General features: G+C 36.1%; 1 protein-coding gene across 2 annotated transcripts; it reads left to right on the top strand.

The window, feature by feature from the left end:
* Positions 1–8,526: 8,526 nt before the first annotated feature.
* Positions 8,527–13,527, top strand: LOC112192957 (probable receptor-like protein kinase At5g18500). 2 transcript variants are annotated; one of them, XM_040516615.1, is made up of 9 exons: positions 8,527–8,924; positions 9,049–9,155; positions 9,550–10,234; positions 10,325–10,429; positions 10,704–10,826; positions 10,898–11,068; positions 11,225–11,354; positions 12,294–12,506; positions 13,076–13,527. In XM_040516615.1, exons 3-9 carry the CDS (start codon positions 9,570–9,572, stop codon positions 13,199–13,201), a joined length of 1,533 nt encoding a protein of 510 aa, XP_040372549.1. In that variant the 5' UTR covers positions 8,527–8,924; positions 9,049–9,155; positions 9,550–9,569; the 3' UTR covers positions 13,202–13,527. The 2 variants fall into 2 exon arrangements, with proteins under 2 accessions (XP_040372549.1, XP_024188673.1); XM_024332905.2 differs by having other exon boundaries at positions 8,527–8,928.
* The last annotated feature ends 1,651 nt before the right edge of the window (positions 13,528–15,178 follow it).

Here is a 15,178-nt window from a genome sequence, read left to right as displayed (position 1 = left end):
ACCTCCTAACATCTAAAAGGAAATGTAAAAGGGTAAAGTTGGTGTTGAAATAGTATGATGTGGCAAGATATATTATATGGAATTGAAAATAAATTTTTATTTACTTACATGGCATGACACCTAGGATTTGAGGCCACAAATCTTAGGCCTCATTGAGGCCCTATATCATTGCCCTAAATTTTAAATGTGTTCTAATTGACAAAATACCAAAACCTATAAGATTTTTTTTTTATGGATTGTTTTTCTTACTTTAAAAGATTGTAGAAAAAATTTACACTGCGATTTTCGCGTTCCATCAATTTGAGAAGTGTTTAAAAATCATTATTTAAAGATTGAAAAATTTTGGTGAGAAAATCTGATTTTGGCCAAAAAAATGTGTGCTATAGTCCCCACAATTTGGGTAGAATTCATAATTTTGGGGAAGAGTTTTATATATATATATATATATATATATATATATATAGTTTCCACGGAATTATTATATATAAATTATTAACCGAAGCCTAAGTAAAAAGCAAAAAAACCTTAAATTTGGATATACCATCATTGACTGAGATGGATGTTCTTTAACATAGATCATCAATACATTAATTTAAAATTTTTAGTAAAATATTCTTATTAAATGAAAAAAATAACAAGAAATACGCCGAAGATAGCAAGAACGATTATCCATCGCATGTGGTGGCATCAGCGTCTGAATTTGTTTGGAACAGCATCATCAATATTTTGATAATTAACCAATTAAAAGGGGGAAAATTTAAAGCCTCCCAGAATTATTTTCTGATTAGATGAAGCAACCAATCAACCTGTAACAGTACGCTCAATCACTAGTAACATCAACATTCTTTATCTGAAGAATCCAACTTGTAAAAGCCAAGATCAATAATTTTACTCTTGGTTTTCTGTCCCATCTCTATGTCCATCAAGTTCTAATAATATATAAAATCTCACCTTAATCAAATTGGGATCGCTTAAGTTGACAATTGGACATGACACTACCACCTAACCATATATACCATCGATAATGCTACTTCAGCCATTACTTAATGCCTTTGTTGAAGTCACATAATTATATATAAGTGTCCATATCATATATAGGATGGATGCTGAGGATGCTGAATAGTGTTACTTTATTTGTCTTGAAGAATCCAAGTTCCTCTAACATGTCAACATGTGGTACCAGCAAACACAAAACTTTAATATCGGAAATTAATCCTAATTTGCAAGTTCGGTTATTATAATAATACATTGGCAGTTGATTAATTGAAACTTCAAGGCTTCAACTTCAGGCATGCAGACGTACGATATCTTTCAAATCATTTTTGTTGGGGTTTCTTTATCAAATCTTATGGATTATGCAGACTAACCAACCTATATTTAGTGCTAGCTGTTTGTCAGTTAATGAAAACTTAATTGTGAATTATCTTTCGTGTGTGCGCGTCTCAATGCTTTTATCTTCAAAGGCCTATCTTACTCTTCACTATTTATTTGTCATGTCTGCAGGTACCTTTTAAGTTTTTGAAAAAGAATCGTCGCCGCTTGTTGAAACAAATCAAATGTTGTGTATTCAAAATAATTCGTATAATTATTTATCGGAATCAGATTCGATGTTAACAGAAACACTTTTCCGATTGGATTGAATACTTTTAGCTAACAAATTCTACTCATTAAAAATGATTACTTGCTCCATCGCTTGTTAAACCAACAGATCGATCATATCCTACCAACTAAAATGATAGAGAAAAAACATGCCTTTTAAGTTTTTGAAAAATAATTTGTCTAAACAAATCAAATGTCGTGCACTCAAAATAGTTCGTACAATTATTTATTAGAATCACATTCCATATTAACTGAAACACTTTTCCGGTTGGATTGAATACTTTTAGCTAACAAATTTTACTCATTCAAAAAATTAATTGCCCGATCGCTGTTGAATCAACTGATTAATCATATTCGGCGGACTAAAACAAGAGAAAAAACACGCCTCTTGCGGTCGTTGAAAAGAGGTGAGCACGACTCATAGTCATATACAATGAATGTGAATTCATTTTGTTTAACTGTTAATGTAGCCTATGACATCATATGAGAGGAATCTAGGCATCTAGCAAGCTAGTCGATATGTTCAGAAAATTGGAAGAATTGAAGTTCACAGATGTGTTTTGGTACGTGGGCTCGAAATTATTGTCAGTCCGATCCCCAAATTCTCTGCATGGAGTCTCCTGAATCACCGCATGGATCAGCAATATCATGCCAAACTTCTTTCAGTAGTACGTGGACGTGTAGTTTCTATCACTCGATCGTCATAATGAAATCAGAATATACTATTTTTTTAATTTTCTATTATTACATTTTAAAGAAATTGACTGACCTAGCCTGATTCTAACACAATGTCTCACCTATAGGACAATACATGTAGGTGTGCTAAAGGAGCCGAACTCTTTGATACAACAAGTGTAAACGTATACTAGCTAGCTGGCTAAACATATAGGATGGCTGATCCAATTTCAGAAATCAGAATCATATATTCCGATCATTTACATACATAAAAGTTGAAAATAAATATAGTTTTTCAACATTTAGAGTCGCAGATTTCGTTGTAATGTTGAATAAACATGAATAATTTAACCCATGCATGTACGAAAAAAAAAACTAGCTAGGGTACTCCAATATATCACAACTCACATGCATTCTGCTCAATCAACGGGGGTCACTAACGTTATATATGATGCATGCAATAATCATTTCTAAATCATTTGCAAAAGTTCTAGCCATAGGTCTAGCTATAACAATTTCTATGATACGTATACATAGGTACACACATGTCTCATCTGCAACCTGAGAACCTCTCGTGTCTCGTCGCGAATAAAATCGACAGCTAGAGACTACGAGTGTGACGTGCATGCGCAGTGACAACCAAAATCTCACCGTAACACAAAGTCCTGAGCGTCGGGTAGAACCAAGTCCTAGATGCACAATGCCGATGCAAACCAGGTCTTATTGCGCATTATTAGATCAATTATTAGAACTTTAACCTCTATAGATCGACCACTTCAATATGAAACCATGAAGGATCCCCACAATTGCTGCCACTTTGTCGTTGTTGTACGTACTTCAAGTTTTAACTACTTCCGGATTTTGGTGAATTTCAAAGTGAAAAGATACTTCATCAAAAAACATACAGGATTTAGGCAATTTTAAGTTTACCTAAAGCTTACGTTTCCTGTTTCTTGTCGTTCATCAAGAACACTGTCGGACTGTCCCATATGACCAATCGAGAGGCCGGACCAGTGGACCACACTGAATCAGGTACATACCCATATGATCAATTCAATTTCGACGGTACTTATTGGTAGTAGAACTAAATTATAACCTCAATGGCTCAATGTGTATGGATGCGTTAGGCCAGTGCTGTGTGGTAATCAATAATGATATTCATGATGATTGATCATCTGGATAAGGCTAAGTTTTTTTTAACTTGCCATGCAGGTGATTAATTAGCTTTAATTAGATCCATGCCTGCACGCAAAAAGGAAGCTAAATGGTTCCAAAATATGAACCGACTTCCACCATCCTTACATTAACATTAGCATTGACGCACCTAACATACTAAATCCTTAACATAAGGATTCGGCTCCTCTGCAGAGGGTGTGCAGTTATGTAAATTTACTAAAATCTGGAGCTTCCAAGTGATCTAATGGCTAAAACATAGCCACATCAGTTCAGATCATTTTTTCTTCTTCATTTTCGTAACGTCGCCGTTAACTCCTTGAAGACGAGAAACAAAAAAAACCGAACGAATGAAGAACTGGGATTTGCCTCAGATGCATAGGTTTTTTTTTTTTTTGAATGACAAAAAACCTTACAACGAGAAAGAAAAACCACGAGAGACTTCCTAGCTGATCCAAATGGAACGCTGGGCACATCGATAGGGGTAAGCAGTAAAACCAAACTTTAGGACACTCAAAGTTATAAGCTAAGGATGTTAAATGATCGGCTACAAAATTAGCGTCTCTAAACGTATGTCTAAAAATAATATTGTGAAACTTAAGTGTCAACTCATTAATGTCTCTAATTAAAGTCTTCATACTCCAAGGGATTGTTGCAGAACCCTTAATGCAATTAATAAGGAGCTTGGAATCTCCTTCCACTATGATTTTAGTTAGTCCCTGTAGATAAGCAGTATGCAAACCTTCTCTTAAAGCAATAGCTTCTGCAACCAAAGTACTTGTAGAACCCAAAATCCTACAAGCAGCAACTAATGGATTTCCATAAGAATTTCTGATAATAAAACCAATAGAGGCTTTGTCATTCTTAACAGAACCATCGAAGTTCCTTTTAACAAACTGATTATTTGGAGTAATCCATTTAATATGTCTATGCAACATAAGCTGATGGATGCGAGTAGTACGATTGACCTGTTGATAAATAGTACCTATATTAAAAGCTTCATACCAACTAGGCCTCAGTTGCAGTAGAGAACAAAGTACACAAATGCTAATGATCACCACTGAATCGTTTTATGAAATAGGACCTAATATAAAATATGGCAACCGCCTTAATTCTCATGCCATTTCAAAATAGATGTCGGTCATTACCATCTTCATTTCCCCAAATCCAAAGTCCTAATTCTTCACAATATGGGTAACAGACTAATAGTACGTAGTTGTAAACCAATAAGCTTCAGGTAGATTACAATCTCAAACCCCTCTAATACCTTTGGAGATTTTTTGTCCAACTACCATGGAAATTACATGAGGATTATATGCACAACACTGGCAAATACTCTTTTGATTCCGAAAGAGAGGAACAAAAAGAAAGGAGAAGGATAAAAAGACGATAGAGGAGATGGATGGAATTCAGTTCGGATTCTAGGGTTTTTTTTTTCCTTGTGGAGGAGTCGTGCGTGGTATTTTAACGACGTTAAGATTCAATTGAGAAGAAGAAAAGTCCATAAAAGAATGTTAGCTCATGTGTCACAATTAAACTCATTGGATTAGAAAGAGGATTAAGATTTCAAAAAATTTAGGTAAATTAACTTTAGAGGATCCAAATCGATCCCCCTGTACACCTGTTAAGCTGTAGAATTATGATCGAACTTGCTTATTCAGAGTTGATCAGATCCGGGCTAGCTTCATCTTTTTCCAAGTTAATTAGGAACAACATGCCTGGTACTGTTCTGTGCTGACACTGTAAAGCTGTAGCTATATCAGCATATATGGTTGTTAATGCATGCATATGAGAATCGCTTGCTTTTTTGGTATCTCATGAGCTTATCAGCCAAACTCTCTTTGATATTTAATAATGGAGCTCAATCTCCAACAGTTCCAACACCAGCAAGAAAGCAAGCACTATTCGCTCAATCGCTCTTATTGCTAGGGTTTTACTGTCTTACAAAACGTCTTCTACGGCGGTCTTCGCACCTTTTTTTTTACCTTGCTGTCGTGAGAAACTCTGGTTTTGTGTAGTGTTCGTATGTATGTGTATACACGTATATGATGTCATCATTGACGTACCATACTCAATTAATAATTTCTTAGCCTTTATGTGTGTAGCTAGCTAGGCTCCGATAACACATTTGTAACGACCCAATACCAAAGTCCTATTAGAGCAAGTCTAGTAGTCTACTCGCTGGGTCACCGGGGTCACTTACTATTCACTGTTTTTATGTTTATTTCTACCTTTTGGATCATGAGCACAGTTTTCAAACTTACTTGGGTCACTCTGGGTCAATTTCGTGACCTGCAAACTGATCTGGTAACCCAGGTCAGTTTGCAAACTGTGTCCGTAATCTAGAGGGTGAAAATAAACACTAAAAAGTAGTGAATAGTAAATGACCCGGTGACCGAGCGGGTGAACTTACTCTTAGATTGAAAATCATTGTTCACTAACTAGATTCTTTTTCGCTTAAAAAACTCATCATCAAAACAAACAAGAAATCTAAAAATCACATGCATATCAATTTCACAAATCTATTATTCAATTCAAACACCAAGCAGATCGATGTAACCGGCCGGGTATTTTCCCGGCCAATACTCACCTATACAACTATATGAACATGCACAACCCATCGGATTATCACACAACTTTTCCGAAAACATTGAGCTACCAGTACATTAGACAAACTATATATACGAATGGCATGACAAGTATACAAAGTTGAGTTTCCACTGTATACAAATTTGTTTGATCCATCGACATTGAACATTGAACATTGAACATTGAACATTGAACATTGATGGAAGTTAATGTCGATCTGCATGCACAAGTGCATGGACCCCTTTGCAGATGGATGAGATAAATGGAACCTATTAAATAATCTGTTGTGAAAAATAAAACCTTCCGCGCACGTATTGATTAATATTAACTCATGCATTGAGTGGTCCTTCAATTCTGGTGCATGTGTTATGCTACCCTCTCCAGATCGAGAACCTCAATTTGGACCATCATGAATATCCATGTAGCCATGTAGGAGAGACCTAAAATTATAAAGAAACCAAACCAGTACTCCTATACACTGGTCCTATTTTGTATTAATATACAGTTGAGGCTGTTTACCAGGTACTGCAATGAAAAATTTGCAGCTTGCTGACAGCTTAAATCAGATACCAAATTTTGCCAGCAGTATAAGACCAGAAAAATAAATAAATTTGCCAGCAGTCATTTCCGGTCAAAAAATTAATATTTCTCTCTTAATTATTTTCTGGCCAGAGTATAACCTATTGTATCTTCCATACTTTATTTTTCTCATAGTTTCACTTTTTTTTTTTTTTGAGAAAGTTTATATACATATAGGAAAACTGTGGGTGGACATTATGTTTTCTTAAATACTAGCCCTCCTTAACAATTAGGAGTTTTATATATGAGGCCAGGAGAGGAAGCAATTAATACATTTTCTCTTTGGCTTTCAGGAAGGTATCTTAATAAAAAGTGAAAATCATATGAGAATCATGTAATTTTTTTTCTTTCTTTTGCTTGAAAGGATGCTACTGTTTCATCATTTCAGTACTAGTATGTAGCTTTTGTGCATTACATGCATTTTTGTTTCATATTTTTTGTGAATTGTGTATTCAGTATTTATGGTGAACCAAATTTCCTAGTTGTGACACCACATGCCTTATTGTCTCGTCACCCACCCTTTCTTTGTTAGTTAAGACCTGAGAGATTGTACGTAACTATGTATTGCTATTTTTTTGAGAGGTTACCCAATTTTCTCGTAATGAACATGAATAGAGTGATACAGTAACAAGACGTATAATGAAATAATGGTTATATATATGCTTATCATTTTGTTGGTTAGAAAGTCTTAAGTTAGTTCAATAATTCGTAATTTATAATGAGCAACGGGTACATTTTGTTGGTCGATCTGATAGTCTTATCTCGGTCAATAACTTGTAATTTATAACGAATAGTTACATGTTTGTCATTTATTAGCTAAATAACACTGATCGATAATCTCATTAATATACATTGTTACAGACTTATAATTCTGTTGGTGAGATACCCTGTGATTACTTGGCGAATAATATGTGTCATCTAAATGAAACCCAGAATTCCTGGGAACCTATTTATACTTTTGTAGGAAAGAAGACATTTTAAATTTTATCTATAAAATTTCTTTGTGATATTGATGGAAATGGAACAACATTGGCCTTCTTCATGATTGATGACTCTACCAGAAAAGGAAACAAAAGCTCTAAATGTTATTGTCAAGGTGAGTCAGCTATGAACCAGAGGCCAGGGCCACAGTACTGACTATATTCTTCAATCCACTAGGTGTTTGCTTCAGTAATATGACACCATTGACATGTATATCCAGTAATTCTCAACTGTTTATTTCTCACCAAAAATCGACAGTATATGAATTTATAGGTCTTCTGCATGTAGTACAACAATTATGCTAAAAGTTGGCTTTGATTAGATTGGACGAGCCCTAACTTTCAGGCAATGATGGTTCCTTAATCTCATATATTATGTCGGGTAAATATTTCATCAAGTGGTAGTCATTTACATGTTTAGTGATGTTGATATCTTTAATTGCACTACAACCCATTACCATTCGAACAGTTTTGCAGTTGATAACTGTTATCGTCCATTATTTACGATAGTATATCTATAACTTAAAAAAAAAAAATTATAAGTTGACGCGAATCTCGCAATGATATGTAAATCAATACTTTAGAATAATCCATACGCGTGCCAATAATTTATAAAGGAAACGCGTGTAGTTTTCTTGTCATTTTTTCATTTACTCGAGAGAAACAAGTAAGGTTTAATTGAATTCTGGTAGCAATTCCTGTCAAATTCACCAAGACAACTGGTAACAGATTGCATTCCAATTTCCAAGTCCATATCTCATAAAATGCCTTGGCTTGACCAGTTGACCAAGTAACCTATTGAGAATTACATCTTCCAAAACAAGCAGAGCTGTGCCTACAGTGACATCAACAGTATATGGCGCCCCACATACAGACCACACTAGCCAACAGGTATATCAATCAATTCCAATAGAGTAATACTAATAATAATAATGCTTCAGAAAAAGAAAAGAAAAAAGTGAGAGGGGAAAAATATTAAAGTAAAATGACTGATAATCAGTCATGTTCATAACAGATCAAGGAAATCCCAATAAGGACATCACAGAATTCCATGCTTCTCTTTTACTGTATGTTCTTATGTTGTATCAAGACATCATCATCTATCTCAGTCTGAACTCACCACCAACCTCTGATAACTCCATCCCTTCTTCTTATATCCCCACCACTCACATACACAACTTCTTTTTCCATGTTTGCACAGCTGAACGATCAAACTTGTTGTTTTTGGATTTGGGTTTTTGAGAAGGTTCAAGGCTGGTGCTTGAAAGCTCCATCTCCGCTTAGATTCAGATTTCAGAGGCACATTTGACCCACAAAGAGATTACCCATGTAGGTATTCGAGCTTTGTTGGCTATAGTATATATGTTATTTTTTTTGTCAAGTGGGCTCACTTGGCTTTGTTTATTGAGGCTTACCTGACATAGGTTTCTGGGTTTTTTTTTTTGGTGGTCAGAGATCTGGAATTGTGGGTTTGGTACCTTGGTTTTGGATAAGGAATGTCGAACTGGTTTCAAAGATCTGGCATTTCAAGGTTGCTGTTTTGAGACTCATTACACAGAGGTAAAGAAGATGAATGTTTGTCCTTTGAGTTATTGACATAGAATGATATTGTTCATGTTGCTGAGATGGTTAAGTGGAAGATGTGAAATTTAACCTGGTCTAGTTGACATTTGAGTTGTTATGGACTTATGGGTATATTTTTCATGATATGATCTGTTCATATGCTTGTTGAACTGTTTTGGTGGCTTTTCTACTTTGATTTCTGGGATTTTGGCCTTCATCCTTGTTATTTGGTTTATTTTGTTTTTGCAAGTTCTCTCCTTGTATTGTTATTCGGTGGAATTGGTAAAAAAGATTGTAATTTTATCAGTACTAGAGAGTAATGGATTTGAAAGAACAGATTTTGATATGATGAAGCAGAAGCAATGTTAATGTGAGATTTTGTTATGTGTAGGCATCTTGGCATCTGATAGAATGGCCTCTGATCTCAAAGCAGAGTTATCCAAGGAAGCTTTTTTTGGGCTGAAGGTCTGGGAAGTGATTGGCATAGCTGTTGCGTTGTTTATCATAATAATCCTTACTGTCCTATCACTGTGCCTCACTTCGCGTAAGAAATCAAGAAAAGCTGGGGCCAAGATTCCCCATAGTCAAATCCCAACTGTCTCAAAAGAAATTAAGGAAGTTCGAGTGGAGCAAATAACTGCCAGTGAATTTGTTCCCCGTGATGGAATTCTTCTTACCATTCATGACAAATCCAGTGACAGAGAATCCGATAAGGTTATGGTCCATCTGGGTATGGGAAAATCAAAGAATGGAGACAATAGTAGTCAGTCAGGTTCATTTAATCATTTAGACAAAGATGGTGGAGGGTCTCAATCTGGAGAAGAAGGGAGTTCTGCCACGGGTACAGTGTATAAGCCTTCTTCATCGTATCCCGTAACTGCTCCATCTCCTCTAGTTGGTCTGCCTGAATTCTCGCACTTGGGTTGGGGCCACTGGTTTACATTAAGGGACCTTGAGCTTGCAACAAACAGGTTTTCAAAGGAAAATGTCCTTGGCGAGGGTGGATATGGAGTTGTTTACCGGGGAAATCTCATCAATGGGACTCCTGTCGCAGTTAAAAAGATCCTAAACAACCTGTGAGTTGACTGTTTATATCCTGATTCGATTGTGGTTTGTCCGCTCTTGTTTCCATGTATTTGTGTTAACTCAAACTGTTATTTCTTTAGTGGCCAAGCAGAGAAAGAATTTAGAGTGGAAGTTGAAGCAATTGGCCATGTGCGCCACAAGAATTTGGTTCGTCTCTTGGGATACTGCGTCGAAGGGACTCACAGGTACCACTTTGTTTTGAAGCAAACAAGTTCATATTTTACTGAATCCATAAAATGGGTTATAAGTTCACTAGATTTTTTTTTTTTTGGGTTCGTGGGGGCGATGGCCGATGGGGGAAGTATCTTTTTTGGCTTCGGTATATGATAGGTTGATTGATCATTGATCTCTCAGTGTTGTGCATATAGTGCCATACTCTTCTCAAAAGTTCTATAATAGCAATGAGTATTTTGGTCATGCAAAAAGATTAGTTGGCCTGATTTGCCTTTTGAATCTCAGGATGTTGGTCTATGAGTATGTCAACAATGGAAACTTGGAGCAGTGGCTTCATGGGGCTATGCGTCACCATGGATATCTCACTTGGGAAGCCCGTATAAAGGTTCTCCTTGGAACAGCAAAAGCGTAAGTCAAATTATTTATGTTCTTTTAATGCCCAGGTGCTGTTTTTGTTTAACAAGATATACTTTTTGCAGTCTTGGTTATTTACACGAGGCCATTGAACCAAAAGTGATACATCGAGACATTAAATCAAGCAATATATTGATTGATGACGAGTTCAATTCCAAGGTATCTGATTTTGGCCTGGCCAAGCTGCTGGGTGCGGGGACAAGTCACGTGACAACTCGTGTTATGGGAACCTTTGGGTTAGTATTCTTTGTAGAGCATGGCCACTATTTCCCCCAAGAAATGTGTATTTCAATGTTGGATGTTCACAGTATATAATTATAGACTCATTAGAGAATTAGTCATTCCTCATTTCCAATCCTTATCCCAATTTTTCCACAATTTCCTTTTTTCAGATACGTGGCCCCTGAATATGCTAATTCTGGACTTTTGAATGAAAAGAGTGACGTGTATAGCTTTGGGGTTTTGCTCTTAGAAGCCATCACTGGAAGAGATCCTGTAGACTATGGTCGCCCTGCTCCTGAGGTATTCACAAGCTTTAACATATACTATATAGGAAGTTAATCTAATCATCATCTGATACCGAATTTGTGTCAGCACACAATCATAAAGGCACAAGAGGCAAGTTAGATTTTGATTTAGTAAAACTATTAAATAATGAATGGTGAACACTTACAATTGGACTGTTTAACCGCTTAATTTAGTTTGGAGTGCAGATTTATCTGAGCCAATCTGTCAGGTATAATTGGTCTGGCTATGGAGTTGTAAATATCAAAAGTTAGTTTGTTTGCCTGACTAGCTACCAAAGTGAGGCCACCTGAGGAGTGTTGTGGTAGCATTTACTTTTGATTTCTAAACAATACTTGAGAGGGAGAATGTTCAATAGAATCTAGATATGCATTTAAGAGCCAGTTGTGCATACAAAGTTAAAAACAATGATTCCCACTGAATGGTTATTTTGACAACTCAACTATGACCTTAACAAAACCCCAGATGTCTATACTCTAGACAGTTGACAGTACGCATGACTGTCCAACTGCTTCGGCCTGATCCCCTTGCCTGTTTTTAGTAACTACAAGTTCTACTGTTCTATTTTTGTTGACAAGTGCATTCTACGATCATAGTCCAGTTATCAGTCCAAGCTTCCCCAATAGCAATACTTTAGCATCTGGCACAGAAGCTAATGTTTAATGTCCTAGAATGGGTATGCACCAGTAGTTTTTGACGTAGTTAGACTAGATAGCTCCCAGCAACATGACCGTGTGGCAGAGCTTATCCATAACTGTATGCATAAAGTCATAATTATACCCATGACTTGTTTCTGTGGTCAATCAAACAAGTACTAATTATCTAGCATGTTCTCATTTCATGTAATCTTCTGATCACTTTTTGATTTTGTTTCTTTTTCCTTGGCTATATAACTGTCTGGAAGTTTTATTTAATGTTGACTCTTAACTCTTTCAGGTAAATCTGGTTGATTGGCTTAAAATGATGGTTGGCAGCAGAAGATCAGAAGAAGTGGTGGACCCAAACATTGAAGTCAGACCATCAACAAGAGCCTTAAAACGAGCACTCTTGACTGCTTTGAGGTGTGTTGATCCAGATTCTGAAAAACGGCCCAAGATGAGCCAAGTTGTCCGTATGCTCGAGTCCGAAGAGTATCCTATACCAAGAGAGGTCAGTTTCTTATTCTTTGGAACACATATTCTCATGGATTGCAAGTTTAATTCATATATGGGTAGAGTATGACCGCACAATATTTCTAATTTGGTATGGCTACTTTTGAATACCGGGAAGAAATCTAATTCTAGTTTCTAGTCATATATGTTCTTATTTTGGCCTTGTTATATCTTCTCGAACATTATATCTGCCTTGGGTGTTTCCTTTCAAATGAACGAGGCTGTAGAACTTTCTTGCTTTGACTAAATTAATCAAATGTCAATATAATGACCAAATTTCCCCTGCAAAACATAACTGATTCTCCATTGCTCTTTTTCATTCTTTTCTGCCCAGTTTGACAGTTTCTATAGCCCAATCTTTATCTCTTCATTTTGTTTTCCAATATTCTAAACTGTTTTCTTTTCAAAGCTTATAGGATACTAGGCTTTTTAGCTTCTACTGATCCCCAATCAGGTCTTTTAATTGAGAAAGGCTAGCTAATGACTGGATATTAAGTTTTAGAAATTGAGCTCAGCAATATATTTTCAGCTGTTTTTCTGAGTATAAGTTTTCTTCTTGCTGCTCAGGATCGAAGGAACCGTAGGACTCAAGCAGGTAGCATGGAGATCGACTCCCAAAAGGAAAATTCAGATACTGATCGGAGTGATTATCCTGTTTCAAGATCAGAGAGTAGAGACTACCAACAGCGATAATAAAACCAGTAATTGATTTCAGGATCTAAGAAGTATATTGAGGGTAATTCATAATTTTTTTTTCTACTCTTAAATTCTTGGGTTTGTCGAGCTCGTACTATCTAGGTCATGGGGGGAGGGGCTCATGTGGGAGAGGAGATGGTCCTCATATTCTTTGTTTTTATCCTCCCCCCTCTCTTTTTTATTTCTTGTAGATTAAGAAATATATATTGTTTGTGTACGGAAGTGGTGGTATTTGTGAACAGTGGAGAACCCGAGACATTGATTGTGTGTACAGTATGGTTGATCTTCAAATTTGTTGGATGCAATGCTCCTCTTTAGTCTGATTGCCTAGATTTGACCAACTCTCATGGAGTTCACATTGGATCTTTATGAAAGCTACTGCATGTAATTATTTAATGTAAATGATCAATATGGAAAAGATAAATAAGAAACTACAATGAAGAAGCATCTACCTCCCTACTAAGTCTTTGAAGTCTGAATCTCAAGGCACAGCTCTGTTCATACTTCAGTGACAGAAACAGAAAACCATAGGGTTAAGGAAAGAATGGAAAGTTGAATGAGTATCTGTTGTTGCTTTCAAGAATCAATAACTATGAGCTTGTTAATGACGCCTTGAACTTTCAATCGTCTATGAAACTCTGGTTTCAAATTACATTATACTATGCTTCGCGGTTGTTTCGGAAGAAAAATAACATGTAAGCATTTAAGTTATATTGTAAAAGCCATGGAATGATGGAAGGTAAAAGTTTGAAATGGGTTCTTGGTCACGTAATAGTTTGAAATGGGGTATTGATTATATAATTTTCACTGTCATGGTTGCCTTTTGGTCCTAGTATTAAGCCAGGCACCCAATTTGTTCATATTGTTGCTGGATGAATGCTGAGAACTTGTCTCAGAAAACCCAGCAATGTTCTGTTCTACTGAGGTGAGTTTTTTTTTTTTTTTTTGCTGACACTGCAACAAAATTCTCAGCATTATGAAAGCGGTGAAAGATGTCGATCAATGCCTCTACCTGTTTGATTGCAGGGTAGGCTCTTCTTTGCACAGAATCTGCTGATCATCAGTTCAGCTGTGTTCCGAGTCCGATGACTTTAAGGTAACAAATTTTTACTGCCCTCTAAATAAGAACATGGTGAGCTATAATGTATGAAAAAGAAGGATGGGGCAACAAAGAGTCAAAGAAAGTGACAGATAGGTTCATAATGCATTAGTCATAGAACGATGCATGGTTATCTTGTATCTCTTACCAAGCAAGGCAATGTTTTGTTTTGTTAAATTGACTCACCTTTGTTTAGTCAAATTGATAATGATAATTAAGGACAAATATATCGTCACCTGTCTGTTTAATAATTTCTAACATGTGGTGCCCAAGAAAGGGTAGTGATGCAAAACCTCATGTCATTCTTATTTCCCAAGTATTCTTCTCTGTTAAGACTCCATTGAATTAGTCAGCTCAATATTTTATCACATTGAGTTTGAACTAGTGGATAGCCAACCAAGGATCACTGATTTTGAGATATGGCGAGTTTGATCCTTGGCAGGACGCAGTATATCGTTACAATGGTTACTTGGTCGGCTGTTTTATAATCCATAATCGAATATTCACTTGCTCGAAACTGTCTTGTTTGACTGAAACCCTGCTCTATCACAGTGCAGAAATGTGTTTATGAAGCAGTATGATTGAGCTATACAGGATATATTTGCTTACTGAAAGAGCCAGGGTTTAGAAATGATCCTGATTAATTAGTTGATATATCTAAATCCTCTTTAGATTATTATAGACCAATCCTGAACAAGTCAATGATTCACCCTTACCAGCTCACATGTTTTTTTTTTGTTTGTTTTGAATTTCTCTCCTACAAGAATATATTCTAAGTAGCATCATTTTCAACTTTCTTGGACACCAAGGATAAGAATAATGCCAGCTTAAGTATCCTGCATATTTATATACTCCTCCAGTCAGTTATTCTTCAA

This window comes from Rosa chinensis, chromosome 3, assembly GCF_002994745.2.
Source record: "Rosa chinensis cultivar Old Blush chromosome 3, RchiOBHm-V2, whole genome shotgun sequence".
Classification (NCBI taxonomy): Eukaryota; Viridiplantae; Streptophyta; class Magnoliopsida; order Rosales; family Rosaceae; genus Rosa; species Rosa chinensis.
The sequence above is the reverse complement of the archived record's forward strand: the minus strand, read 5'-3'. Positions and strand labels throughout refer to the sequence as shown.